General features: G+C 39.7%; 1 protein-coding gene across 3 annotated transcripts; it reads right to left on the reverse strand.

Annotated features, from left to right (window-relative positions):
- Positions 1-985: 985 nt before the first annotated feature.
- MED1 (mediator complex subunit 1) lies at positions 986-26,712 on the reverse strand. Of its 3 annotated transcripts, XM_032616410.1 has the most exons (17): positions 26,476-26,712; positions 24,394-24,500; positions 21,834-21,912; positions 20,296-20,350; positions 20,059-20,191; positions 19,323-19,351; positions 16,576-16,647; positions 15,977-16,051; positions 15,153-15,226; positions 14,456-14,545; positions 13,067-13,178; positions 12,420-12,544; positions 12,047-12,165; positions 11,077-11,278; positions 9,499-9,594; positions 9,270-9,375; positions 986-7,391 (listed from the first exon to the last, which is right to left on the reverse strand). In XM_032616410.1, the coding sequence occupies exons 1-17, from the start codon at positions 26,498-26,500 to the stop codon at positions 4,151-4,153; spliced, it is 4,740 nt and encodes a 1,579-aa protein (XP_032472301.1). In that variant the 5' UTR covers positions 26,501-26,712; the 3' UTR covers positions 986-4,150. The 3 variants fall into 3 exon arrangements, with proteins under 3 accessions (XP_032472301.1, XP_032472302.1, XP_032472303.1); XM_032616411.1 differs by lacking the exon at positions 24,394-24,500 and having other exon boundaries at positions 26,476-26,710; XM_032616412.1 differs by lacking the exons at positions 20,059-20,191; positions 24,394-24,500; positions 26,476-26,712 and having other exon boundaries at positions 21,834-21,913.

The raw sequence follows: 26,712 nt of genomic DNA on the forward strand, positions 1-26,712 counted from the left end.
CCTCCGCCGCCCGACCGCCGCAGGCACCCAATGGGCTCTAGTGCCTACCCGCCCTCCAATCGGGGCTCTGGTTGGTGAGAACCTGATCCTGACGCCACTTTGGCGGGAGAAACAAGCGTGTCTGAAGGAGCAGGCGGGGGGCGCTTGCCCAGCCGTAACATTCCTTATGACTCTTTCTATAGAAGCTAGATTGTGTCATATTATACTTTAGCAACCCCAGCCCTCAAGGTCTCAAAACTTATGATCTAATTTCTATGAATTAACGAATAAGAGTTTACCCTTAGAGCGACAAACTACAGAATTGTATCCCAAAGATAAAATATTAGAAACTATCATAAATTCTAGCAGTTCTGGCTGGACCACTTCTAACTGTATTACAAAGTAGATGTGTTTGTCTTCTTACCTCTTTTCACTTGCCCATTCAGTGACTGGCTTATTAGGAATGTCTGATTAAGAGATGAGCTTATTTAAGAGCAACTAGTGCTGGAGATCTTTTAAAATAGGCATATTTTTCCTGGAAGGCTTATTAACAAACTCTTCAAGAACTTTAAAAAATTTTTTTATCCTAGAAAGGGCTTCCTAAGGAACCCAGCTTCAGAAACTCATTCTCAGGCCCACAAAGCCAGGTCTAGATGTTACAGCCTCCTCCTGTCCCAGATACTTTTACTGTTATTGCTTCACTTCAGTCAAATAAGAACAGCATTTTAGTTGCATCTCATCTAAGAGCAGTTTTCTCCCAGCAAGCACTGCTGATGAATTTAGTGACGAAGGCCTGCAAAAGTTAGTAAAACTGGCTTGAGCAGATAAATCAGAAGAAAACTTTCACGGGTCTGTTTCCCTAATTTCAATTATACTTTCCAGTTAATTTCAAGTAATACTCAGCAAAGACTTTTACTTTGTTAATTAAAATTTTTTGACTGGACTTTTAAAAAGCTGAATAAACAAAAATTATTCAAAGGTTAAAAATTTATTACACATAGGCATGTTGCTTTTTATCAAAGAAATTTATTCGCATGTAAATAAACACGTTTTTGTAATGTTTGGGGGGAAAAAAATCCCACAGATTTTTATCTACTTTCAAAAAAATGAAAAACCCCCAAGTATTTACAGAACGGCCATATGCACAGAAAATCAAATTTGAAAAGATTTTAGAAAAGACCCTCCCCATCTGCTCCTGATGTACATTTTTGAAACAAAATTTAAAGCTCAGCTTTTGCAACTGAGCATGTTTCCCAACCTAGCTTCTGATATGTTAAGTACTTCCTACCCCTCAAAAAACTAACTCAAGGGTAGAAATCAGGGGGGAGGGAGATTGTGGGGGGGGAAAGGTAAAAGAAAATGAGATTGCTTAGGGATTGTGAATAATGAGTTTCCTATACTGGAATCTGCTTTAAGTGACTCAGCTGGATACTATGACTCACTGGCTCCCTGGAAGGTTTCTTTTAAGAATTCATAATAGTGCTGCCCTAAATTTTCAGACCTAGGCCTTAAGGAAAATCCTTCCAAGAGCCACCAATCTCAAGCCTAGTTTTGGCCATTATATCCTGCTTCATTCCCACTGCCTCCCCCTCAATACTTGTTTTAAAAGAAATTGATTTTTGAACCTGGAATCTTCATGTACATCAGAGCAGGTTTTGACCAAGAACCCCTAACATGAAGCCAAAAGACAGAAGAGGAATCAGGTCAAACTAAGAATACATAAAGACTCCAGCAGCAGAAGATAGGTAGAAGTTGACTTCATGTCCTTGCCGTCTTTTGAAACAGGAGAATGAGTACACCTAGACAGGAGGGAGGTGTCCCAGGCTTGGTTTATTCTGCCTCTTCTCCTCCACCCTGTGGAGAAATGCAGTGCTCCCTGGTTCTCAGGCAGGGTGAAGCAGTTTAGCCCCGGCTCCCTGTTAAGCAAGTTCAGATGCTGGGTCAGTGTGTGGGGTGTGCCCATCGACAAGTCAGGGGCTTATCCTTCATCCAGATCCTAACTCGGGATTCTTTGATCTGGGATGAAGACAGAAAGAGAGAAAAAGCTTCCCAGTTTACTCATTTTGGTATTTGTTGGCTCTGCTTGGGGGAGCTGAGCCCCTGATACTATGCAGTACATTCCCCATAAGATTTTCCCCACCCAGACCAACTTAAAAACCATTTTTTTTTTTCCTGCAGAAACCAATGGGATAGGATTCAAAACTAGGTGAGAAATCCAACCTGGTTGTGTGTCTGAGAGGCTGCTACTGTATCAGCATCACAAGATAAAGCACTCTGGTATCACCTTGCCCATGTCCTCCTTAGTGTCACCCAAGACATTTGACTCTGATACGGTAACCGATAACTTTTCTTGCTCCACTTTGCAATGTTTCGTTTCCTACTTCTTATTACCTTGGGACACAAAAGTGGCAGAGTTGTTGTGAGCTGATGACCAGAAAAGGGAGAACACTAAAGGAAATCAGAGACAGTCAGGAAAGAAAGCCAAAGCTGATTTTCCAACTCTATGCTAACTCCAACCTGCAGAAAGGGATGAATATAGAAATCTTCAATATCTGATGAAGTCACTCCATTTATCACACACACATACATAACACACACACACACACACAAATGAATCACCTGGCTTTTTTTTTTTTTTTTAATCCAGAAGAGTTGTGCTGGGGATCATGCCCCGTCCTGCTGACACAGAACCTGAATGGAATCATCAGGAATGGCACAGTGCAGGTGTCAAAATCAAAGTAAGGCCGCAGAATTTTGAGAGGACCCTCCAAATACTGAGAACTTGTGTTGCACTCAAATGGTCTCCTGGATTTCTATATTTATGAGAAGGGCTTCTTATTGATGTCCCCCCAGAATCCAGACTCAGACCTGTTCCTCCAAAAAGGTCCAATTGTGTTGCTACATAGTAGCAAGGGTTTATCTTCATACCCACCTAGCATTCCAGGCCCCCCCACCATTACTTCAAGTGAGCTTGGAACTGTTTTAAGTGAACTATGGCTGCAAATTTTTTACTGTTTTATCTAAGGGAGCATACAATGGAATAATTAAAGTCTGGACTCCTTATCCTTGTGATGAAGGGAAACAAGGAGCCCAGCTCTCAGGAATGGCATCAGTTCTCCTACTAACAAAATGCTGGGATGTGGACTTTTGGCACATTGTAGAAATAGGAGAACTATTAATTCTGTACTGGTTTTCATGCCACTGGATCAAAGAGGCTGTCCCACTTTGAAACCTCACTGCATCTGAAAACACATTCACATCCCAAAAAGCCAGCCCAGCTTTCTTTAAAGGAAAAAGAAACTATAAATCAATACCTCCACAGAAAGATATCTCTTAATATTCCTATGATGTCTGAACCCTATGAAAAACCTCCTAAAACAAAAATACCATTTTGGTTTTCTACTCAACTCCAAAGGCGGACTCTGACTAATCTGCTTCAGCTTGATACTGCAGTACCAGCACAAGCTCCAAGCTCCCTACCACCAAATAAGCCTCGTTCTTCCACCTCCCATCATTTTGAACCCTGAACCTCATAGAATTAGAAAAAAACACTGTATAAAAGCAAACAGATAAAGGATTGAAATATTACAAATAAATAGCTAAAATCATCTCCCCTCCCCAATCACTCCTAAGAAACAGACACCAAACATTACTTAAGTGTCCAAAATGACCAAAGTCCTTCATTTGCCCACGCCTCAAATGGACAACTACCCAAACAAAGGTGAACAACCTTCATGCAAATGCATCAAGGAATGTATTGCTTTTTCATTTTCTGCCCAGCCCTTCAAATACATGCACTAAAATGTGTTTAAAACATGGCCTAAAAATGGAAAAAGGGAGAAAAAATATATATGAATATTTCCCACAAAACTGTTTCCCACCCTTCCCTCTCCCTAAGCCCTTCCCACCCCCTCCCTTTCATAAGCAAGTATTTTAACTTTTTTTTTTTTCCTGGCAAAGGAACAAGTGATTCGTGGTAACCAGAATCAAACCCTATGGTCTCTTTAGTAGGGTCTGGCTATGCCTTTCTAAATTCACCCCACTTGGTGTCAAAGCCATGCCATTTAAGATTCTTAAAACACAAAATCAGACCTGTCTCACTCCTTATGGTGATTTGCCTATACACTTAGTTTTTCTCTGGCCATGGTTTTTGCTTTAAAAAGTAAGGTTCCTAGTTGCCAATCAGGGCCACATCCATAAGATCGTCATCTTCCTCCCCAATCATAAAGTCAGGGCTAAGCCTTGAGGGCCTGTCTGTAGATAAGATTGTGTTACTTGTCATAGACAAGGACTGGTCTGAAGAGATGGGTGATTTAGACCAACTCTCTGGCTTGATGCTATGAGATTTTTTCTTGTCTCGGTCTTTGTCCCGGTCCCGGTCCCTATCTTTGTCTTTTACTTTCTTCTTTTCTTTTTTGTGCTTCTTATGCTTCTCTGTGCTGTACTCTGGAAGAGGTCGGATGCCATCATCTGAGCTGGGACTGTTCTGATAAGACTTCTCTGCTATGGAGGAGCCTGACTCACTCTCACTGTCCAGATTCTGGGGGGTATATGCTGGTGACTTACTATGACTGGGAGAGCCACGCTCATGCTTTGGAGTGGAACCACTGATGAGTGGAGAGCCATAGTTTTTGGAAGAGGCCATCTGAGGCCTCAGCCCTTCTCCACTACTTTCCCCAGGTTTCTGCAAAGTCACTTTGGCTTTAATGCTGGGGGATCCCCCATCATGCTTGCTGATGATAATTTTTGCCACACCCGTGCTCCCCACATTTTTTGACTCTGAGGTCTTCTTAGATGAATCCACCGAGCCCCCCAAGGTGGAAACCTTTGATTTGTCTTTATCACTTTTCTCACGCTTGCCCTGGAACTCTCCTCCTGACATGTTATGTTTGGAGGACACAGGATGGCTAGAAGAATTTGTGCTCACCCCCACCTGGCCGTCCATTGGGTCTTCACCCCCAGGGCCACTGGTGACAACCCCATGCTTCAGTTTATCTATGACAGCTGTTAAGGACGGCTTCTTATTTCTGCTGGGAGATTTCCCTTTGGAACTCCCATGCTGGTTCTGAGAGGATGACATGGAAGAGCCACTTGAGGAAAAGGAAGAGGAAGATGCTGTACAAGAGTTAGATGATGGGGGAGTTTTCTGAGACAATGAGCCTGAAGATCCTAACCCTGAAGATGACTTCATGCCAGTGCTTGAACTAGTTCCAGACATGTGAGAACCACCAGAACCTGAACTGATAGGAGACTTGGCTTTAGAGGATGGGGGAGTCACAGGAACAGGCTTCATTGGAGAGGCAAGCTTATCAGAGCCTCCAGGTGGCCTTGAATGGGAAGGGGATATGTTTGGTTTACTCAAAGAAGGATTCATAAGTGATGATGGCTTCCCTTGAGGTTTCATCTTGGTGCTGCTGGAGCCACTGCTCAGTCCATGCTTGGTAATAGGAGAGGAGCCAGGCTTCCCCCCAGACTGGGATGAATTTTTGGACTGGCTAGATCCCGAAGACCCCTGGCTAGAATATATACTGCTACTTAACTTGGAACTTGATGAACCTTCTGATTTACTGCTTTTCATCTTGCCTGAGTTGGAAGCAGAAGACGAGGAAGAATGGCTATAGTGGCTTTTACTTCCTGAGGAAGACACAGAACCACTGCTGGTATACTGACTGTGAGAGGAGGGCTTGCCCACCATCACTGTTCCCTTAGGAATCTGAATAGTGATTTTGGGAATGGGTGGTGTGGCAACACCTGGGGGAGTCTGAGATCTTCCTGAACTGCCTGGAGATTTGGATCCACCTGTACTAGTAGGTGGGGTGAAAGGTCGGTTAGAAGAACTGTGAGATGGAGACTTTCCCTCAGTGTCTGCCTTCTTCCGTTTTGGAGGCTTATCTTTGCTTTTGCCATCATTAGAAGGGGTTCGACTGCGCTTCCCTGGTTTGCTGTCTAATCCTGGCCCTGACAGACTACTGTTACTGGTGCCATTGCCTTCCTTTACTCTCTTTTGAGTCTTTTCTTTCCCTAAGTCCCCAGTGGTCAATAAAGGACTCTGGCTACCACTGTGATGCTCCATAAGATCTGTAGGACCCAAAGCCTTACCAGCCACTGCTATTATACTGAAATCAACTGTGTCAGCTTGGCTATTGCCTTTAAACTTAGTCTCCCCATTATCACCTCCAAGCATTGGCACCCCCAAAGTATTTAGTGCCTGAGATGTAAATCCTTTGAAATCATCATTATCTCCACTTTGGCTGCTTTCATCAAAATATTCTTCTCCAAAACCACTTTGGCTCTGGCTATTCAACAAATCAGGATTGAAATCTACTCCATCAGGAAAAAAATGATTGGTAGGAGAGTCACTACTGGGGCTTCCAGCAGCATCTGCAATAAGGTCAGCTGGATCAGTGTATGGATTTTCATTATTATTGGCTTGAAAGACATCAGGGTCAAAGAGGGCACTCTGAGAATGCCCAGAGCTTGAAGAATCTCGAACAGGGGTGCCAATGGGTGGACAATCGTCACTAGTGCTGGGAAGCTTAGAAGCTTCTTCTGCAATGTCTGAAAGGATATCAGTTACATCCGGGCCAATGCTGTCTGAACTGGATAGTCGGACCATCCTTTGAATACTGGATTGGGGATGAGGTACTGGTTGTGGGTAAGTTGTTGGGGGAGTGCTACACTGGCTTGGAGCTGGAGTGATGTGTGGCGTATCCAGCGTGTCAGCTGTCATGTTGACATCAAAGATAGGGTTCTGTGAGTCAACATCCATTGAAAATAGCTCCCTCTGAAAGTCATCTTCAGTCTGGTGCTTGGGTTTGTCAGGTGGTAATCTTGATGACTTCTTCTTCTTTGCCTTGTTGCTTCCCGAGCACATTTCCATCCGGGGTGAGCCGGAAGAGGAGTTCTGCCTTTCTAAAGGGCTGCTTCCATAAAGGGTTGAGAAATCCTGGGCAGGATTATCTTTAAGAAGGTTCATGAGCATCGGGTGGTTCTTGGTGTTGCCGGCCATCGAAGAGACAGGTGGCGGCGTGTGATGAGGAGGGGTCGGACTCGAGCCAATGGTAGACCCCCCGTTCCCTGTGATTTGCAACAAACTGGTAAGAATTGGGTTCTGAGATACCTTGCTGAAGTCCTCCCCATGGCCCACCGACTCATGCCGATCTTTGATGCTCATGCTCATATTAAACAAGGTGGTAATGGGACCCCCCGGAAAGGTGTTGGTTGGTGTAGTGGTACCACTCATTGGGTTGTTGCCTGTGGTCATGCCATACCCTGGGCTGCTAGCCGGGGGCAGGTTCTTTTTCACCATGTCTTCAACTGTCTCTGCAATGAGGGACAGTGCTGGAGTGTCGGCCTGAATGGTTTCAGCTTTCCTCCGAATAGCCCTCATCGTCACAGGGATGGACATACATCTGTAAAATAAGGTGGAAAAAACAAAGTTAATATTGCACTAGCTGCTAATGAAACCAATTTTTTATTTGGGAAAACAGGCTTTAATTTTGCCTGAGACTTACATATGCCAAAAGGTTTACAATAAGCAGCTTTCAGGCAAGGCAAATAACCCGCAAGGCAGAAGCAGTTCTATGAAATGCCAGAGCTTTGGGTAAACTCATTCTAAAAGAATCTGGGGGCTTCCCTGGTGGTGCAGTGGTTAAGAATCCACCTGCCAATGCAGGGGACACGGGTTCAAGCCCTGGTCCAGGAAGATCCCACATGTCGCAGAGCAACTAAGCCCGTGTGCCACAACTACCAAGCCTGTGCTCTGGAGCCCATGTGCCGCAACTACTGAAGCCCGTGCACCTAGAGCCCATGCTCCCCAACAGGAGAAGCCACCGCAATGAGAAGCCCACACACCGCAACGAAGAGTGGCCCCCGCTCACTGCAACTAGAGAGAGTCTGCGTGCAGTGACAAAGAACCAACGCAGCCAAAAAAAAATTAAAAAGAATCTGGAAGGAATTCCCTGGTGGTCCAGTGGTTAGGACTCCGTGCTTCCACTGCAGGGGGCACGGATTCAATCCCTAGTTGGGGAACTGAGATCCCGCAAGCCTCACAGCGCAGCCCAAAAAAGAAAAAAAAAAACAATCTGGACCAGAGGCAATCATCAACCTCTTTTGAAGTGCCACCAAATAAACCAACCATAAACAAGAGTCCAAATAATTAGACATCATACTGAACTAAAATAAAACTGGTAATAATGAACTTAGTAAGAAAATGCCCTCCTTTTGGGCTTTACATGTGATTAATGGTATATATAATTTATCTTAATTGATGAATCATTAGAAAAACCTCTTGACCCATCAAGTTCTAAACTTCAATGGCTTAGATCACCCCAAAGCTATACTGTGAAAAGTGCTACCACTGGCAGTAAATCTTTTTTATTTTAAAGCAAAGCACTTTTGATATTACAGATAAATTTATGTTTATAAACATGTTTGAAAATATTTTGCTCTAGAATATGTCAGCAACCTTTCTTAAAGGACCAGATAGTAATGTTTTAGACTTTCAAAGATCATATGGTTTCTGTCCAACTACTCTGCCATCTTAGCTCAAAAGCCACCATAGGGCTTCCCTGGTGGCACAGTGGTTGAGAGTCCGCCTGCCGATGCAGGGGACATGGGTTCGTGCCCCAGTCCGGGAAGATCCCACATGCCCTGGAGTGGCTGGGACCGTGAGTCATGGCCACTGAGCCTGCACGTCTGGAGCCTGTGCTCCACAACGGGAGAGGCCACAGCAGTGAGAGGCCCGCGTACCGCAAAAAAAAAAAAAAAAAAAAAAAAAAAAAAAAAAAAAAAGCCACCATAAACAATATGTAAATGAAAAGATGTGTTCACTTACAGGTATGTTTTATTGTGCTCCAATAAAATTTATTTACTAAACAGACCACTGGTACCTACTCCAAAAAAATCTTGAAATTACATATTAATGTTTATGGGAAGCTGACTGGCTTAAGGATCTTCCCACATACTGCCATTTGACACATTATATGTGTTTTAAAAAAAAATGACACAGAGGAAAAAGTGGAAAAAGATCTACATCTTATTTCAGCTCTCTCCCTCATAAAAGAACCCTAATGCAAGGCCTGAAGTTACCTACCTTACTTCCTATTACTCTCATAATGAGATTTATAAAACCAGAAGCTCATATTGCTTCCGATCCAAAAGCAGAGAAGGGTGAATTCAAAGCAGTGACTAAATGCTTTCCTACTAAATTTCCAATTCACTCTAATACTGAAAACAACATTCCTTATACACCTCTTAATGGGACTCTGATGGAAAAGGGCCAGTGCTACCTTTGAACAACTTTGGCAATGAAGTCATCTGTGCAGATGAGTGCATCTGACAGCCCCTTGTAGAGTTTACAGCTCACATGTGTTGAGTCCTGCACATCCATTACCACTGAAAGACAAAATATATAGGAGGCATTTAAGATAGAGTCAGCTTCAGTTTCTGACTTTCCAAAAAAGATAAAGGGACCAAACTGCTGCCCTGAGAGAGGAGCTAGCCACCCACATAACTCACCACACACCAGGGAGTCATTCACAGGGTGCTGAAAAGATACGCTGAAACGGGATTCTGAGAGGGGACACACTTCAAATTGGAGGAGCCCAGGAGAATCTAAAAGGCAAAGAAAAGGATCATAAAATAATCAACCAAATAAAAGACTTGAGACATGTAAATGGTAATTATTAACTATGAAATTTTCTCTCCCTCATTGGAAACTAAATCCCACACATTTTTTTAATACACAGAACCTACTATGTCACCCACAGGTGATTAAAGGTATCAGATTCCAAGGAATCTACCAGTGTATGTTATGAATACTCCGAAACAAATAAGTAACTAGACTTCAGTTTTCTAAAATGAAGGCACTTAATCCCAATTGATACAGTCCTTGGCAGATATAAACATCCTGCCTTGAAAGTGAATTCTGAAAATAAATGTGGCCAAGAGGAGTTTCTCATTCTATTTGATAAGCAGACATTAGAACCACTACCATAAACCCTGCTTTCTACCAGTATACAGCTGTTAGCTATACACTCCATACTTTGGTAAGCACAGATGTAGGGGCTGCAATCTAAAATGATATATTTATGCCAAATACACACACACACATATATATATATATATATAAAATATATACACACATATATATATATATAACTATTATCATTGGTTTCTAAGCCAAACAGGCTGACAGCCCAGAGACAAGGATTATATACTTTCTTGGGAAAAAGCATGCATCTCTGTAGGACTAACTTCATAACTACCTTACAAAAACTCATTTTTAAATACTGTGAAGCTATGTGGAAAATTCTCCTAGGATTGAAATATGTGAAGTAGAAGGGTCATAAGGACACTTGCACATGCTCTGCGTCATTACTCCAACTTTCTAAAATTTCTCATTTCTAAAGCAATTCCTATTCCCATAAAAGATGTCTCCTGATTTACCTTCCATTTCTTCTTGCCTACCATTTGTGCTGATACAGCTCTATCACTGAAGTGCTTTACAACTAAAGTAAAAAATTAACTATGGTTAACTAGAGAAGCCAAAATTCATATCAAGATTTCTAATAGCAAACTGTTTGAAAAACATCAGCATTCCAGCATCCTGGGAGAAAAAAGAGAAGGGCACAGGTCTCATCCTTTTTTAAGCTATATGATTAAGTTCTCCAAAGAATGGGGAGAGGAAATATACTCAGGACTGAAATGTGGGAACCACTGTCCTAACAACCTAAAATTTAGACATCAAGAACTCCTCTCTTCCTGCAGAATCCCAAATTCTACCTTATATATCTGTTGCAAGGTTCAGGCCCTTAGGTACCCAATTATATTGCTGCATGCAGAACAAGAGTAAGTCCATTGCAACAAAATCCAGTGGTTTCCAAATGCCAATTTACAGACTGGTTCCATCAAAATTATTCATGGAGCTTGAACTAGATTCCCAACTTCTCCCACATTAAGTTCATTTGAGTATGAAAACCAAATGTATGTAGTTTTAAAAGCTCCACAGGTGATATGATGGGCCACAAAATTAGAGAACTACTAGAGTAATCAGTTTCCATTTACCAGTAAGTATATCAAAAGGAAAGGCAGTACCTTCTTTCAGAATAGTTCTTTTGACACAGCTTCCAATTAGGGTGTTATAGGCCACTTGGTGTCTGATCAGATTCAGGATAGGAGGAACCCGGCCAGGGTGCTGAAAGGTGATTTTGCTAACAAGGGTTCCCTGTAGACTTCTACCATCTGGAAGAGGAGCATCTTTGTTGAGGAAATAGCAATGCTGCTGACCTGGAAGAGCCTGGGCAAAAAGAACAAAGGAAACGAATGCTATTTACTCACCCACTGTACTCCAACCACAAACTATCCTTAAAAAAACCCTACCCGTCAAAAATCAGCAATTTCTTGATGAATATTAAAGCTCCACAGTCAGTTCTTTGGTCAGCTAACGTTAAATGCCAAATACTCACTTGGCTGAAAAGACCCCTTCTTTGTAAATGTTCCGCTAATGGTTTCCTAATCTAGCTAACATAAAAATTACCTCAGAAATCTGTATGAGAGGTCCCTGGACCACAAGTGCAAAATCTGTATTTTTAATAACACCCTATATAGTTATAACAGAGCCAGAATTTGGAAACTATTACTTAATCCAGACTACTGTCAAACATTCAAATAAATTCAAGTCCAGATGTGGTTTTAAAACGCTCCTTAATTTATTCATTCCAGTACTTTCTTCTCCATTACTTTGCAGATTATAAGCTCATGGCACTTGAAAGAATTAAACAGCAATAACTCTTAATACCTACTTATGTGCTTTTAAAAGTTCAGAATACCATTAAGACGCTTTCACCTGAAATTTCAACAATGAAATGTACGTTGTTTCCTGACTTGGAAGCTCATGCTCTTCCTTCAGTATGTTTCAGAGATTTCTGTAATTTCCTGCCTGACTGAGGAAATAGGACATGATCCAGCGGTCCAAAAGAACATCATCTGACCTCAGTTATCCTATAAAAGGAAGATTCTGATCTTGGGTCCAAACATAATCTACAATTCATAAGGCCTTACTTACAGCATAAAATCGCATGTTGTGATTCAAAGGTATAGGGTCAGGGTCCTTTGACAGCTCAAATTGAGTGATCAGTTCATAAAGCGGTACATAAGTTGGTTGGGTTTCAAACAATGGAATTCCTAGAAAAACAAAGATCAATACAATGTTCACGGTAAGATGAAAACGTTGACAGCTCAGTTTTCCCTTCATGAGTTCTACTTCATTCGCCCATTTATTCAAAAAGTACTTACTAATAAGCAAAAGCACCATGACATCTATACCCATCAGTGGTTTTTTGAGGCCAAGACTGAAAGAGGTCTAAGATAATCTGAATGTGAAGTTTGCTTTTCACTTTTATAACAATTATTAGCTCCTGATGCTTCCTAAAACTCACCTGTGCAGTTCTGAAGTTTCTGAACAAATGCTCTAGATACTGGGATTGGCTGGGGAAATTTCAAGAAGAAACAGGCAGGAAGATCAACACTGTTGGCACTGGTGATTGAGGAGAAGGAGGGAGTCCTTCAAAAACAAGAAAAGGTGGAGGATTGGGATTTTGAATGATGTGAAAATGAAAAATCTAAACACTCATTCTTAGATATGTCTGTATCATATAACCACCTACTCACAAAACCTATCAAAAGTTCACTCTTTGAACTTCCTTCCCCCAATTCCAAAATATCCTGTTTGTTAACCCTAGAGTATCTTACCAAACATCTATCCTGAGGCACGTTCTCTAGTTATTACTCCAGCATAGCTCTAAATCAACATAAAGTCCCATAGGAAAATCCCATAGAGCAATCATTAAACCAGTGCAAGTAGCACAGTTCTCTTCTTTCTCTCTCAGGATAAGAATGTGTTCTATGAGCAGACTTCAAAGAGGAACATACAGATATTAAAAAGAGAAATTAAATGGGTAAAACAAAAAGCCCATCTCTAGAAAGTCCACTGGGGGAAGAGCCAAGTCAAAGTAATACCCGTTTCTTACTGGGCTTAAGGTTGAAATAAATGGACATTGCTATCCTACAATTATATTTAACTTACCATTTGTTGTCAACTGGATGTGACCCCATAATTAATGGTGCAATTGGGAGTTTATACATAGCAGATGTTCCTTCGATTGTCACTGATGCATTCATGCCCAAAGATCGAGGAACTGAGAAAAGGAAAGAAAAATGGTATTCTCCAAAGTAACACGAATTATAAGGATCTTGAGTTTCCCTGGTGGCGCAGTGGTTAAGAATCCGCCTGCCAATGCAGGGAACACGGGTTCGATCCCTGGCCCTGGAAGATCCCACATGCTGCAGAGCAACTAAGCCCATGTGCCACAACTACTGAGCCTGTGCTCTAGAGCCTGCGAGCCACAACTACTGAGCCCATGTGCCACAACTACTGAAGCCCGTGCGCCTAGAGCCCGTGCTCCGCAACAAGAGAAGCCATGACAATGAGAAGCCCACACAGCACAACGAAGAGTGGCCCCGGCTCACCGCAACTAGAGAAAGCCTGCGCACAGCAATGAAGACCCAACACAGCCAAAAATAAAAGCAAATAAAAAAATAAATTTATTTTTTAAAAAAAAGAAAAAAAATTATAAGTATCTTAACATTAAAAAAAAGCTAACTTCTGTAAAATTTGTCAGCCCTAATTTGTTTGTCAGATACTATAATACCTATATAACTCAGAAACGCTACAAGTTATCTTTCTAACCAACCAATATTTCTGTCAGTAAATAAAACAAAATACAGGAAACAATGCAGTCCAAGGAAAAAAGAATTTTAAAGGCTCATTACCAATATTTACTTATTTTCTCCAACTTCAGAAAGCATTTAAGTAGAATTATGATTATAGGATAGTCAATGATTGAAGTTAAAAGGGAAGCAAATGAGGTATTAGGCCATTTCTCATTATGTTTTAGTCTATTAACGTACAAATATAGGGAATTCTCTGGTGGTCCAGTTGTTAGGACTTCGGGCTTTCACTGCCAAGGGCAAGGGTTCAATCCCTGGTCTAAGATCCATCAAGCCGTGCTGTGCGGCCAAAAAAAAAAAAAAAGTACAAATTCAAAGTAAGATCCATTATTTTAGTTCTTTAGTAAGTTGGCTAATTTCTTTACCTTTAAAGTAATGATTAAAGGGGATTATTTCAAGTCAGATGGTTTACATTTTTTTATTCACTCATTTACTTATTCAAAAGGAATTATTAAGTTTTTATTATTATGTATGTATGTGTACATATAGATATGTATATCTGTAGGAGTGTATGTGTATGTATCAGATGCAAACTCTGGTAGAAATGGAAAACTTTGGTAGGGATGGCAGATTTATTTGGGAGTAGCAAACCAGAAAGTACAGGCAGGCCTGGGCATTCAAATTTTTGAAAATATTTTTTAAACACTGAGCAAAACCTTCCGTTAATTTACAGTGGAAGCCTTACCATTATTCTCATGCAAAATGATAGGGGATGTAGTCTTATCATCCAGCAGGTCAGAAGGAGAGGCATAATACTTCAAGTTCATCAAATGACCTATGCAAAATACAACTTATCACTACTTTTTTATCAGGTAAATTACAAATAAAGAAAAACATTCCCATTCCTATAAACCTATATACAAGAAAAGAGTTTCAGATTGAGGACTAATGATCCAAAGCAGCTTATGAAATATGACAGAAGCATAAATATTGATTCTAGCAGCAACAATTTACTTCACAATTTAAAAAAAAAACTAGGGGAGGGCAGGTGTTGACACCTTAGAAACCATTAAAAAAATACACAAATGAGAGAGGGATAAATTGGTAGTTTGGAATTGGCATATACAAACTACTATAAATAAAATAACAGGGTCCTACTGTAAAGCATAGGGAACCATACATAATATCTTGTAATAAACTATTATGGAAAAGAATGTGCAAAAGAAAAAAAAACATATACACATATATATATAACTGAATCACTTTGCTCTATACCAGAAACTAATGTAACACTGTAAATCAACTATATTTCAATTAAAAAAAACCAGAAACACAAATGACTGGTAATTTTCACCTTCTGCTTATAAACCCAAGGTGAAATTGTAATAACCCCTCAACTAAAATTAGACATTTTTCTAAACAGGCAAAATAGAATCACATACCCCCACTTCTTGGAGTGAGATAGCCAACACTTCCATGAAGAATCTTATCCAAGGGACCAGCATTGGTTGCTTTCCTGCAAGACAAATGATCTATGTTTGCTTATATTTAAGCCCTGAAGGTATTAGTGTACAATGTGATAATGAGTTCAGCTCTTAAACATATTATAATTCTATCCTAATGACTCTATCTTGTACTTGGGCATTTAACAATTGTATTTCAACTTCAAAGTGAAGGGATTATTTCTAAGAATACATCAGTATGTAATATGGTGAACAAAAATTACAACTATACTATTATTTATCAGAAGGGAAGCCAGGGCTTCCCTGGTGGCGCAGTGGTTGAGAGTCCGCCTGCCGATGCAGGGGACACGGGTTCGTGCCCCGGTCCAGGAAGATCCCACATGCCGCGGAGCAGCTGGGCCCGTGAGCCATGGCTGCTGAGCCTGCGCATCCGGAGCCTGTGCTCCGCAATGGGAGAGGCCACAACAGTGAGAGGCCCGCGTACCGCAAAAAAAAAAGAAGGGAGGCCAGGTTTGACAAGTCTTCTGATAAAACCTAAGAAATAAAAATTTTTTTAAATTTTAAGAAAATAAAAAACCTAAGGAATACCAACCAACAACTTAGGGATACTGATACTCAGAAAATGGAATGCAATCATTTGGGAACTGAAAGGATATGGACAAGATGTACAATACAGGTAAAACACAGATGCATAGTAACATACATCTATAATATATATTTAAAAAAATAAGAGCCTAGTAACCCCATAGACGAAAAACTTTAAGAACAAGGTCAAACAGAATTGACACTTTAGCCAGTCTTACCAATACATAACTGCCATTTTAGATAGATCCTGTTCTAAGGATTGGAGAGCCAAGTACATTTTAGTCTTTAGTTTGCTAGAAAGTAAATAAAGAAAACAAGAATTAAATAGTTAACAAATATATATATATATACACACACACACAAACATGAAAGCCTAGAGAGCAAGTCTACCTTGGAGGCAACTAAGATATCTATTTAAAAAACAAAATAAAACTTTAAAATGTTAAAAAATCATTACTGATCTACCAAAGCTAATTTTTATCTCTACTTAAAAGAGCCAAGCAAGTATACAGAATCCCAGGTAGGTTAAAAGTAAAAGTGGCAACCCAGTTCCATAACAATTTCTTTCAGCCTAGAAATCAGTATGTTGAAGACATCTCAAGGATTATCTTCTAGCACTATAATCCATTAATGCAGATATCTGTTTATTTAATATACCTTTAAAAGACATTAAGCTGGAAGCTGAGCTATACATTGTCAGTATGAGTAGAAATCACAAATGAGCTAGAGCCAAAGACTTGGCAAATTTCTAAGTACAAAATGGTTTACAGATTTATACTAATTTTTCCAAAAAAAGCAAAAAAATTAAAATACTTACTTGTCCCCTGGAAGGTTATAAAGATTAACAAGACCCTTAAGGTGCTTAGAAAATTCATCAAAATTTTTTTCCCTATAAGAAGTTCAGGGGAGAGGGAAGAGAATAAAACATACAATTACTATTCAGTCTTATCAGCAAAGTGCCAAAAATCATGGCTATATAAAACTAATCTTAATAATTTACTTTACTCTTTTTTCCCCCAAAGTTTTCTAGAATCTATCAAAAGTAGGAAAAGAAAATGCAGTGTATCCCTTTCTCTGCCCCATTTTTCTGGAGGAGGTGCTAATAAGCAGTATAAAAGATAGTCAAAAAGACCCGATAACTCATATAGTAATTCGCTCTTAAGTAATGAGACTTGGTTTAAATAAATCACTTCTTCTCCTCTTAATCTGTAACTGAGATGATTGGATGTCATGAGGAAAAAAAACTTTTGGAGAGAAAATGGAAATAAATAAATTGGGAAGATAGAACACTTTTCATGTATACAGATAGAACACTTTTCATGTATACGGCAACATAAGAGCAAAAAAGGAAAATGAACACTAGGAGAGAGATGGGAGACCTAAGGAAAAGGGGAATGGGTACTGTGGAGGCAAACCACATATTCCAAAATGTTCCTATGACTAGCTTTACCCCAGGAAAAAGTAACTACTACCATGAACCCCTGGCTTCCTAGAACTTAATATTCAGGCTGGTTTCTTAATCTAATAAGGTTTTGTGGGCAGGAATCCAACATAACTCGACAATTCTAACTCTCTAGATCTATTTCAAACTTAAAAACAAAAAAATTGTCCCTTGAAAGCTGTACTGCTCTGAAAACGTCAGATACTTGGTCGGGCATTTATTGACCACTTACTGCCCAAAGTGCCATGAAGACATTAAAAGGAAGCAAGAGCAGCAGCAAAATATATTCCCTACCTTAAAATTATCATCTGTACAAGGTGATCAAAAATACCAGGTAGGACTTCCCTGGTGGTGCAGTGGTTAAGAATCCACCTGCCAATGCAGGGGACATGGGTTTGAGCCCTGGTTCAGGAAGATCCCACATGCAGCGGAGTAACTAAGCCCTTGCACCACAACTACTGAGTCTGAACTCTAGATCCCACGAGCCACACTGCTGAGCCCACACACCACAACTACTGAAGCCTGGGCACCTAGGGCCTGTGCTCCACAACAAGAGAAGCCATCGCAACAAGAAGCCCGCACACCACAACGAAGAGTAGCCCCCGCTGGCTGCAACTAGAGAAAGCCCACGCGCAGCAACAAAGACCCAATGCAGCCAAAAATAAATTAATTGAAAAAAAAAATACCAGGTAAAGACTAATATTCTTCCTAAGGTTCCCACTTTCAAACATGCCTACAAATTAACTTTAGAACACCATCAGTTCATAAATTGGTATGGTCTCCTACTCCACATTAGAGCCAGACATATTTTTTTCCTGGACTATTCTGGTAATACAACTTTGCTAGATTTATTGAGTTAATGAAATCATAAAATGTTATTTTTTATGTTGCACTGCAATTTTTCAAAGCTCGTTCAAATCTGGTGTATTTGGCTATAAGGACGTTAAACTGATCATTGAGAAGACTGAGTGTAAAACTTATTTCCTCAATATTAACACCCTTTCTAAGACGCCTCCATGTGATATCTGGTAACTTCACTATAATTTAAAATATAAAATTGATGTAATGACTTTCTCAAATTCCCAGAGAGTTAACTCTGGGTTTAAATTTAAGCATGAAAATTTCCACTCAATTCAAAGAGAAAAGATAAGCCAATGGCAAAAAACATCAATTACTAAAAGAGACTGTCTTCAAGCCTAGCACTTTACTATAATGGGACCCATATACCTTAAATATAAAATAATTTTTCTCAAAGTTGAAGTGAAAAAAAGTTCTTTTCATGGTATAGACTCAAATTTCTTAAGCTTTCTTTGATTCAATAATCAGGTTCTATTTATTTTTGTTCCACACAGAATTCCTAAGGTTAGCTCAGTAGTTCCCAACCAGGAGTGATTTTGCCCTCCAGAGGACACCTGACAATACCTGGAGATATTTTTGATTATCATAATTCAGGAGATATTGCAACTAGTTGGGAGAGACCAGGGATGCTGTTAAACATCCAACAATGAACTGGGCATCCCCCTACAGCAATGAATTTCCCAACCCAAATTTCAATACTGTGAAGGTTGAGAAACCCTGGGATAGACGGAATAGGGTAAAAAAAATCAAGCTAAGTCAATTCTGAAAGTGAACAAGTACAGACTGTGAAAAATCTTGACCCAAGAAAATAAATTTGTTCCTCAGGAAAGTAACTTCTGACCATCCTCAAAACTTAGCTATAAAGAATAGCACTGTTGGGCTTCCCTGGTGGCGCAGTGGTTGAGAGTCCGCCTGCCAATGCAGGGGACGTGGGTTCATGCCCCGGTCCGGGAGGATCGCACATGCCGCGAAGCAACTAAGCCCGTGTGCCACAACTACTGAGCCCGTGAGCTACAACTACTGAGAATGCATGCCACAACTACTGAAGCCCGTGCACCTAGACCCCATGCTCCACAACAAGAGAAGCCACCGCAATAGAAGCCTGCACACCGCAACGAAGAGTAGCCCCTGCTCGCCACAGCTAGAGAAAGCCCACGTGCAGCAACAAGGACCCAACACAGCCAAAAATTAAAAAAAGAAATTAAAAAAATAAAAAGAATAGCACTGTCTGCCAGTATCAGGGAATATAAATGTCATCTGCTCACCTTAGCTGCTGTACAAGCTCTGGACAGCTCTGAAATTAAAGAAATTATGTTAAAACTTTAAACTACTTTAAGACACTTGAAGACATCAAAAGTTTTTCTCTTTTATTAATAACACATGCTTTATAACAAAAACATTAAAACTTTAGAAGGTTCTTATATTAAGATATCAAAAATATCTTCTTCCTACTTGGTTAACCATGGGTTGGGTCAGGAAATTAAAGATTAAAATATATATGAAATAGCTTATAAAGGAATCAACTTTCAGCTGCTTGTTTGAAACATTAGGACCTCTCTTTAAAGCCATCCTTGGAATCCATATTCAACTGTCTGGTTATACACATTTTACATTCCTCTCTATTACAGGGTTTTTCAGAGACATTAGTTATGTACAAGATTATCTGTCCTTCTTGATTATAAGTTCTTTGAGGTAGGAACTTTAAATTATTTGTATCCCCAGAACCTATTGTTCAATTGCGGCTCATGTTTGTTGATATGAAATGGAAAGGGTTCCTCTGGTGTTTCCTTTTGTCAAAGCCTCTGGATGATGTCAGAGATGGACCCAGATTATACTAAATTCCACTCTACAGCTACTGATGTTGTAGCCCATCACATCATCTCTATAGTGGCTCATGAAAAAAACCTAAACCCAAGCTATTTCAAACCCCAACAATTCCTTTTAAAATTAACGTCCCTAAGTAAACCCCACAGATTCCAGTGAAATATCAACAACACATACCACAGGATTCTCCCCATGGTGAGCCACTTTTACATCACAAAGCTGTCCTGCAGGATCTAACTGCACTTCCACATAGAACATATCTGACGTGATGTAACATTCAGTGCCACTGGCACTGAGATGAGAGCCCAGTCTAGCAGGAACAAATCAAAACAAAAATTAATAGAAGACACATAAATAAAGCCACCCAAAGTCAACACTAAGTTAAACACTTCTGCCTACAGATAGACTACTTACCCATTCTGTCTTGCTATAGATTCCAAACGGTCAGTCATTGCTGGTAAAGATGTTACTACAAAAGGGTGAAAAAAGGAAATCACAAAAGATGTTCCAAATAAATTTTATTCTTCAGAGTCAGAAACATCTCAAGAGTATATCTATCCTTCCAAAGCCAGAAACACATTCAATAGTTCAAATGCTTATAATGTGCATAAAGTTCATTGGTAAGGCTTAGCTGTAGCCTAAGCAGTAATAAGGATCAAAAAAAAGATCTATTTGAAAAAAATGATTGCACTTTCTCTTCTCTCTTTTTCATTACTCATTTGGGACAAGTTATCTTTAATCTAAAGAAGACACACTTAAGGACTTCCCTGGAGGTCCAGTGGTTAAGACTACGTGCTTCCACTGAAGGGGTCGCAGGTTCAATTGCTGGTCAGGGATCTAAGATCCTACACGCCGCTCAGTGCGGCTAAAAAAAAGACAAATTTATCTGCTAATGCTAGAATAAGGAAGATTAACACCAAAACCAGCATAGAAACAAATATTCTATGTTCACAGTGGCATTATTTACAATAGCCAAAAGATAGAAACAACCTAAGTGTCCATCAATGAATGAATGTATAAACAAAATGTTATTTTGTTTACATATAATGTATACATACAATAAAATATTATTCATCTTTCTTAAAAAGGAAGGAAATTCTGATATATGCTATAAAATGGATGAACCTTGAAGATATTATGCTAAGTGAAATAAGCCAATCACAAAAGAACAAATACTGTATGATTACACTTATATGAGGTATCTAGAGTAGTCAAATTGTTAGAGTCAGAATATAGAATGGTGGTTACCAGGAGCTGGGAAGAGGGGAAATGACAAGTTACTGTTTAATGCGTTCAGAGTTTCAGCTGGGAAGATGAAAAAGTTCTGGAGATGGATGGTGGTGATGGTTACACAACAATGTGAATGCACTTAATGCCACTGAACTGTACAATTAAAAATGGTTAAAATGGTAAATTTTGTTATATACATTTTACCACAATTTAAAAAAAAACAATACTCAGCTGAATCAGGTTCATTTGTGATAATCAGAGTAAAATCTGTTTTTACTTTCATTTTCCTTCAAAAACAGACAGAAGTAGTAATTATAAGCTTGAATAATCAAGTTCATGATTTGAATTTTATGTTTGCTTTCCTGAAAACATTCTTTATAAACACTGTAAAAATCTCTTAGGGTCAAAAACATCTTCTTATTGAGTTAATTAGGAGAGAACATGTGAAGGAAAAAAACTTTCCCCTGCTATCTGCAATCTTATAGCTACCCTCCATCAATTATCTTTTGAGTTTCTACCAACCTCCAAAATGGGATAAAAAATAAATGTTTCAAAAGTTCAGGTAAGAGCTCATCTCAACTCCATAATGAAAGCAAGAACAACACCTAGCATAGAATGGTTGACCTATCTCAAATTTATATTTCTAGTGTAAGTATAAAATAGTCTTTCCTAAACTGGGTTTTTTTTTAAGAAATTAGCATATTTCAAAGATGTTTACAAACCTTTGAGAGCTTTCTGCAGCGTCTCCAAACAGCTGACCAAATGTTGGTGCCCTCCAGAACTCATCACAACCCTCTTCTCCTGTATTAAGAAGGAAAACATTTCAGGTAAAAACTAACAAAGCCAACAGTGTTTTGGGTAAACATACACATTATCCCAGAAATAACATTTCAGGATAGTCTATATATTATGATATAGTCTATATACTCTACATTTTCTATATATTCTAGATAAGCTATAGATTTTTAACTGTTAGTCTGTCCATCCATCCAAAAGACGAAAGGTTAATATACATGGATACAGGCATATCCATATCCATGAAAGCAGAAAAAGGTATTTCCAGATCTAGGACTTCCCTGGCAGTCCAGCGGTTAAGACTCTGCACTTCCAACGCCGGGGACATGGGTTCGATCCCTGGTCGGGGAACTAAAATCCCACATGCTGCATAGCATGGCCAAAAAAAAAAAAAAAAGCCTATACCAAAGGTATTTCCAGATCTAAAATAAGATAAGTTTCAGGGAAAAATTAGGAAGAATCAAAATGTAATAAATGAGATCAGCCTCCTGTAGAAGTGACTACATCCTAAGATTCAGTAAGTTAAATGGGGTGGCTCAGATGGGACAATTCCCAAATCTAATAAGGTGATATGCATGTAATCTAAGAAATACAGCCAGACCTTGGTCAAACTAGATTGACTCTAAGAAACAGGATACGTAGTCCAGAAAAAGCCAAAGAGCAAAAAATTTAGCATAGTTTTTCTAAACATATCCAGGGAAGAAGTTTCTCTTTGCACAACATTCTAGTCCCCAGAAGTATGAACAGTTTTATGATACAAGGATAGTTTTTTCAGACTTTTCCACGCCCTAAATCCATCTCTCTTGGCTCTAATTCCACCCTCACAAATATCTGACTAATTAATAATCTAGCTCCCTTTGTACCTTGAATATACAAGGACCTTGTCCATTGCAAGGACAATGGATACCAGTACTTTGGTAGCTGGAAAGACAAACACTCTGCTGTAAATTAATAAACTGGCATTCTGATTTCCCTGTTAATCTACTGAGATTTTGTTAGTATGTCAGTTGTTGAAAACTCTTCAAAATCTTTTACGTACCAATAAAAGTAGGTTTCTGAATCTGCAAAAGTGAGGAGTAGACAATGGAAGCTATGGTGACCAAACCAAGAACTGGTAACCCAAAAGAGGGTCTTAGTAGCCACCTGGAATCCCTCTATGTCATAATGTCTCCCTAATGACAATATCACTTATAGACCATATTTCAAACTAGAATATGGCTGCCTTATAGTATAAAAATGACAACCTCTGAATTCCCAGACTGGAAAAATTGCCATCCTTTAAGACTTCCAAAAAAAAAACAAAAAACCTTTTTTATGTACACAATCCTGAGCCAGAAGATATCTGTAGAACTTAGTTATGGAAATCTTTTAGCAGCATGACACTTTGGTGTCCATTATCTCATTTGATCCCTACAGCAAAAAACTGGTGTTGTGTGTCTCTACTTTCCAGATGAGGAAACTGAGGATCAGAAAGAACAAATAATCTGTCCAAGGTCACTTAGGTAGAAGTACTGGAGTCAAGACTAAAATACAGGTTTTTTGACAGCAAATTCAGTTTTTTTACTAGGCTATATACTGATATGATCATTTTAAGCTCTAATAAATCTACTAAACTGAACTTACTCTGGACCCGGTGTAAGGTTTGGTAGAGGGGTACTTTCACTGAAGTATAACATGTATACAGAAAAGTATATGAATCTGAAGTGAAGAGATCGTGAATTATTACAAAGTGAACACATCCATATAACCATTGCCCAGGTCAAGTCATAAAAAAGTACTCCTGTAACATTTTACTACCACTGGATTCATATGGATGAACTTTTAACATCCAGCCTCTACCCTCACCCCACTCCCTGTATTCCACCTAACTAAGGGCTCCCCATACTGGTGAATGACTCAGAAAGGAGAAGTAGTACTGTAGAGAAAGAGGGCCACAGAGTAAACAGGTGAAGTTAATTAAAAATGAATTGCAAACTCAACTAGCAGAAAAGATACAGTGACAGTATTAACACATTATAATCAAGGAGCTTGACAGGAAGTGGAAAATAAATGTCTCTCTATATCAGTCTGTCATGTGTATCTTTTTTTTTTTTTTTTTTTTTTTTTTTTGGCGACACTGTGGTCCTTGTGGAATCTCAGTTCCCCGACCAGGGACTGAACCTGGGCCACGGTAGTGAAAGCCAGGAATCCTAACCACTAGGCCACCAGGGAACTCCCTATCAGGTGTATCTTTTATAGGTGTATTTCTTAGCACTTTGCCTAAAGTACCCCAGTGTACTATAACTCACAATTAACACAATTCTATAAATATACCTCCTTCTTAGGTAGACTCTTAAAAGTTGAAAGCCATCATGTGCTTATGATTTTATGAGAAAGAAAACTGAAGACACACCATAATAACTAGTTAGAAAAAGTCTACACAGGGACCTTAGCTTATTAAATAATTATCTAAGCACAACACTTGATCCACTTCACCACAATCCTCACCATGACTTGACGCACAAGCTTAATGGTTTCACTCCAAGGTCTATTTTGGTTAAATTTTGCATGGAGCCGTTCCAAGAGAGAACTCATCTTACTCAGCTTTTCCGACTCTAAGATATAAATCAGAAAACATCATTAGCAACTGTTCTTTCAAGACCTTCCACAGTTTTTCTTGCAAACAAAACTCCCGTACTTCATCCTGGTAAGAACTCAGTTAAAATATTTTCCAATATGATTTACTTCAAAACATATGAAGAATTTGTTTTTAATGACAAGAAGACACACACAATTGTGGGTCTAGTCTAACAAACACCATAGAAGGGGACTGCTTTCTATTCAAACTTAATGAGAACCAAAAAAAGAACCATCTCTAATCCTGTTTAAGGATCAAGACTACCATTTAGTGACAAAATAATTTCATGATATTCGTGAAATCCCTTATATGATATATGCAGAGCACACATTTGAACATGGCCTAACTACGGTTAGTTGGTTTTCAAAGTGAAAATACAGACTTTCTTAATTTTTTCACATAATTTTAAGAGATCAATTTATAAGTATTATCAAGAAAACAGGCTTTATTTGCCATTCAGATTTTTCCTATTTGAACTCAAACTATATGAACAAGGAAGATGTCAATGACTAAAGGATGAGTTTCCAGCAAAGTTAAGAGAAAGGCAGAAAAGAATGGCTCCTGGATAGTGTGTGAAGGAACCTCCTACACCCTCCAACACTCCTGTAATTCTTGTAACTGCTTAGCATGAGCAAGGACCTGTGCTGGAGACCACCGGCAGTGTAAAACTACAATATGCCTCAGATGACACCTGTGAGGGGGTGTGGGTAAGTTATGTGAAAATAACTGTCACACAAAGCAAAATGAGATTTGTTCTTAAAAACAGAGACACATTACTACTGAAATTCAAAGGAGGAAAAGTTTGTAATTAGTTGTGGGGATGTTACAGAAAAGGTGCCATTGAAAGATGAATAGAATGTCAGCAATCTGAGTTGAGGTAGTGACATCTTCTAAATCAAGATTCAACTCCTCCCTCCAATGCCTTCATCTTCTGGAAATCTGTTTTTTGGTTTGTTTCAGCCAATTTATAGCTCTGGAGAAATGTTTGACAATTCCCACTTTCAAGACTCATTCACTCAGGCACTATTTTACATGACGGAGATACAGCAGTGAGCAAACTAGACAAAACTGCCTCATCTAGTTTCCATTTCACACTTGTCATTCCTCTGCACCAAGAAGTATACCTTTTTTCTTCCTCCCCTTCAAAACACACCCCCCCTTCTCTCCCTTAAGAAGCCTGATGATAAATATCTTTACAAAAATGCTCTAATGAAACATTTTTTGAGCAACTATTATGTGCCAGGGACTGTATAGTGATGAGTAAGGCAAGATCCTGATGTACATAGCTCAGAGCACATTGGAGGAGACAAGTAAATAATAGTGAGCTGTATCAACAGAACTATGTCCAAAATGCTAAGGAAGCATTTAAACTGGAAAGTGTAACTTCAGAGAATCTATGTAAGGTTACACAGAAAAGTTGTTTTTCAGCAGTTCTGAATTAGTTCAAACACTGAAAGATTGAAATTCAACGCATTTTTAGAATATACAATAGCACTAGATGTGAACACTGTGACATTCTTGAGAACTGCTGGCTTTTAATACCGTAAGTACCTAATCATTTCATTCACGCGAAAACATTCTCCAGTACTTTGACACACAGCGCTGTATTACTGTTTTTATGTCATCATTCACACTTCTCTTCTGGAAGGAGCAAGTTTTACATTCACTCGCCGCGTCTCCCATCCCTTTAGGCTAAAAATGCCCTGAGGCCCAAATGATTGCCCCTAGCTAAGCAGGAAACCTTAACATAAGTTGGGAGCCCCCATCTCCCCAAAGTCAAAGCTCTCCATCACCGAGGAAGGCAGTCAGAATCTAAAACACACACATCCCGCCTCCTAGACTCTGAGCCCTCGGGAGAGTGGCCCCCGCAGAAGCATCTGCCCCCCAGCTCCTCTCAGAGATTGGCTCCCCCAGCTGTGTCCCGCCCCCTGCTTTTCCCCTCAGTCACTCACCCTCTGTTTCCCCCTGAGCCTTCATCCTGATAGCGGGAAGGGCCTGAGTCCTACACAAGAGGATATGCCCCTCCTCACCACTAACAGAGGAACCAAGTTGGTTCGGGCTCCCGGGACGCAGGGCGCCTGCAGTCCCCACTCTTCCCGGGAAGGCTCAGTCTGAAGTCCCCGGCGGCAAGAAGAGAAGGGAGCTCGCGGCCGCCGCCATCTTCCGCAACAGAACTTCCGAAAGATCGC

Source organism: Phocoena sinus, chromosome 20 (assembly GCF_008692025.1).
Source record: "Phocoena sinus isolate mPhoSin1 chromosome 20, mPhoSin1.pri, whole genome shotgun sequence".
Taxonomy (NCBI): Eukaryota; Metazoa; Chordata; class Mammalia; order Artiodactyla; family Phocoenidae; genus Phocoena; species Phocoena sinus.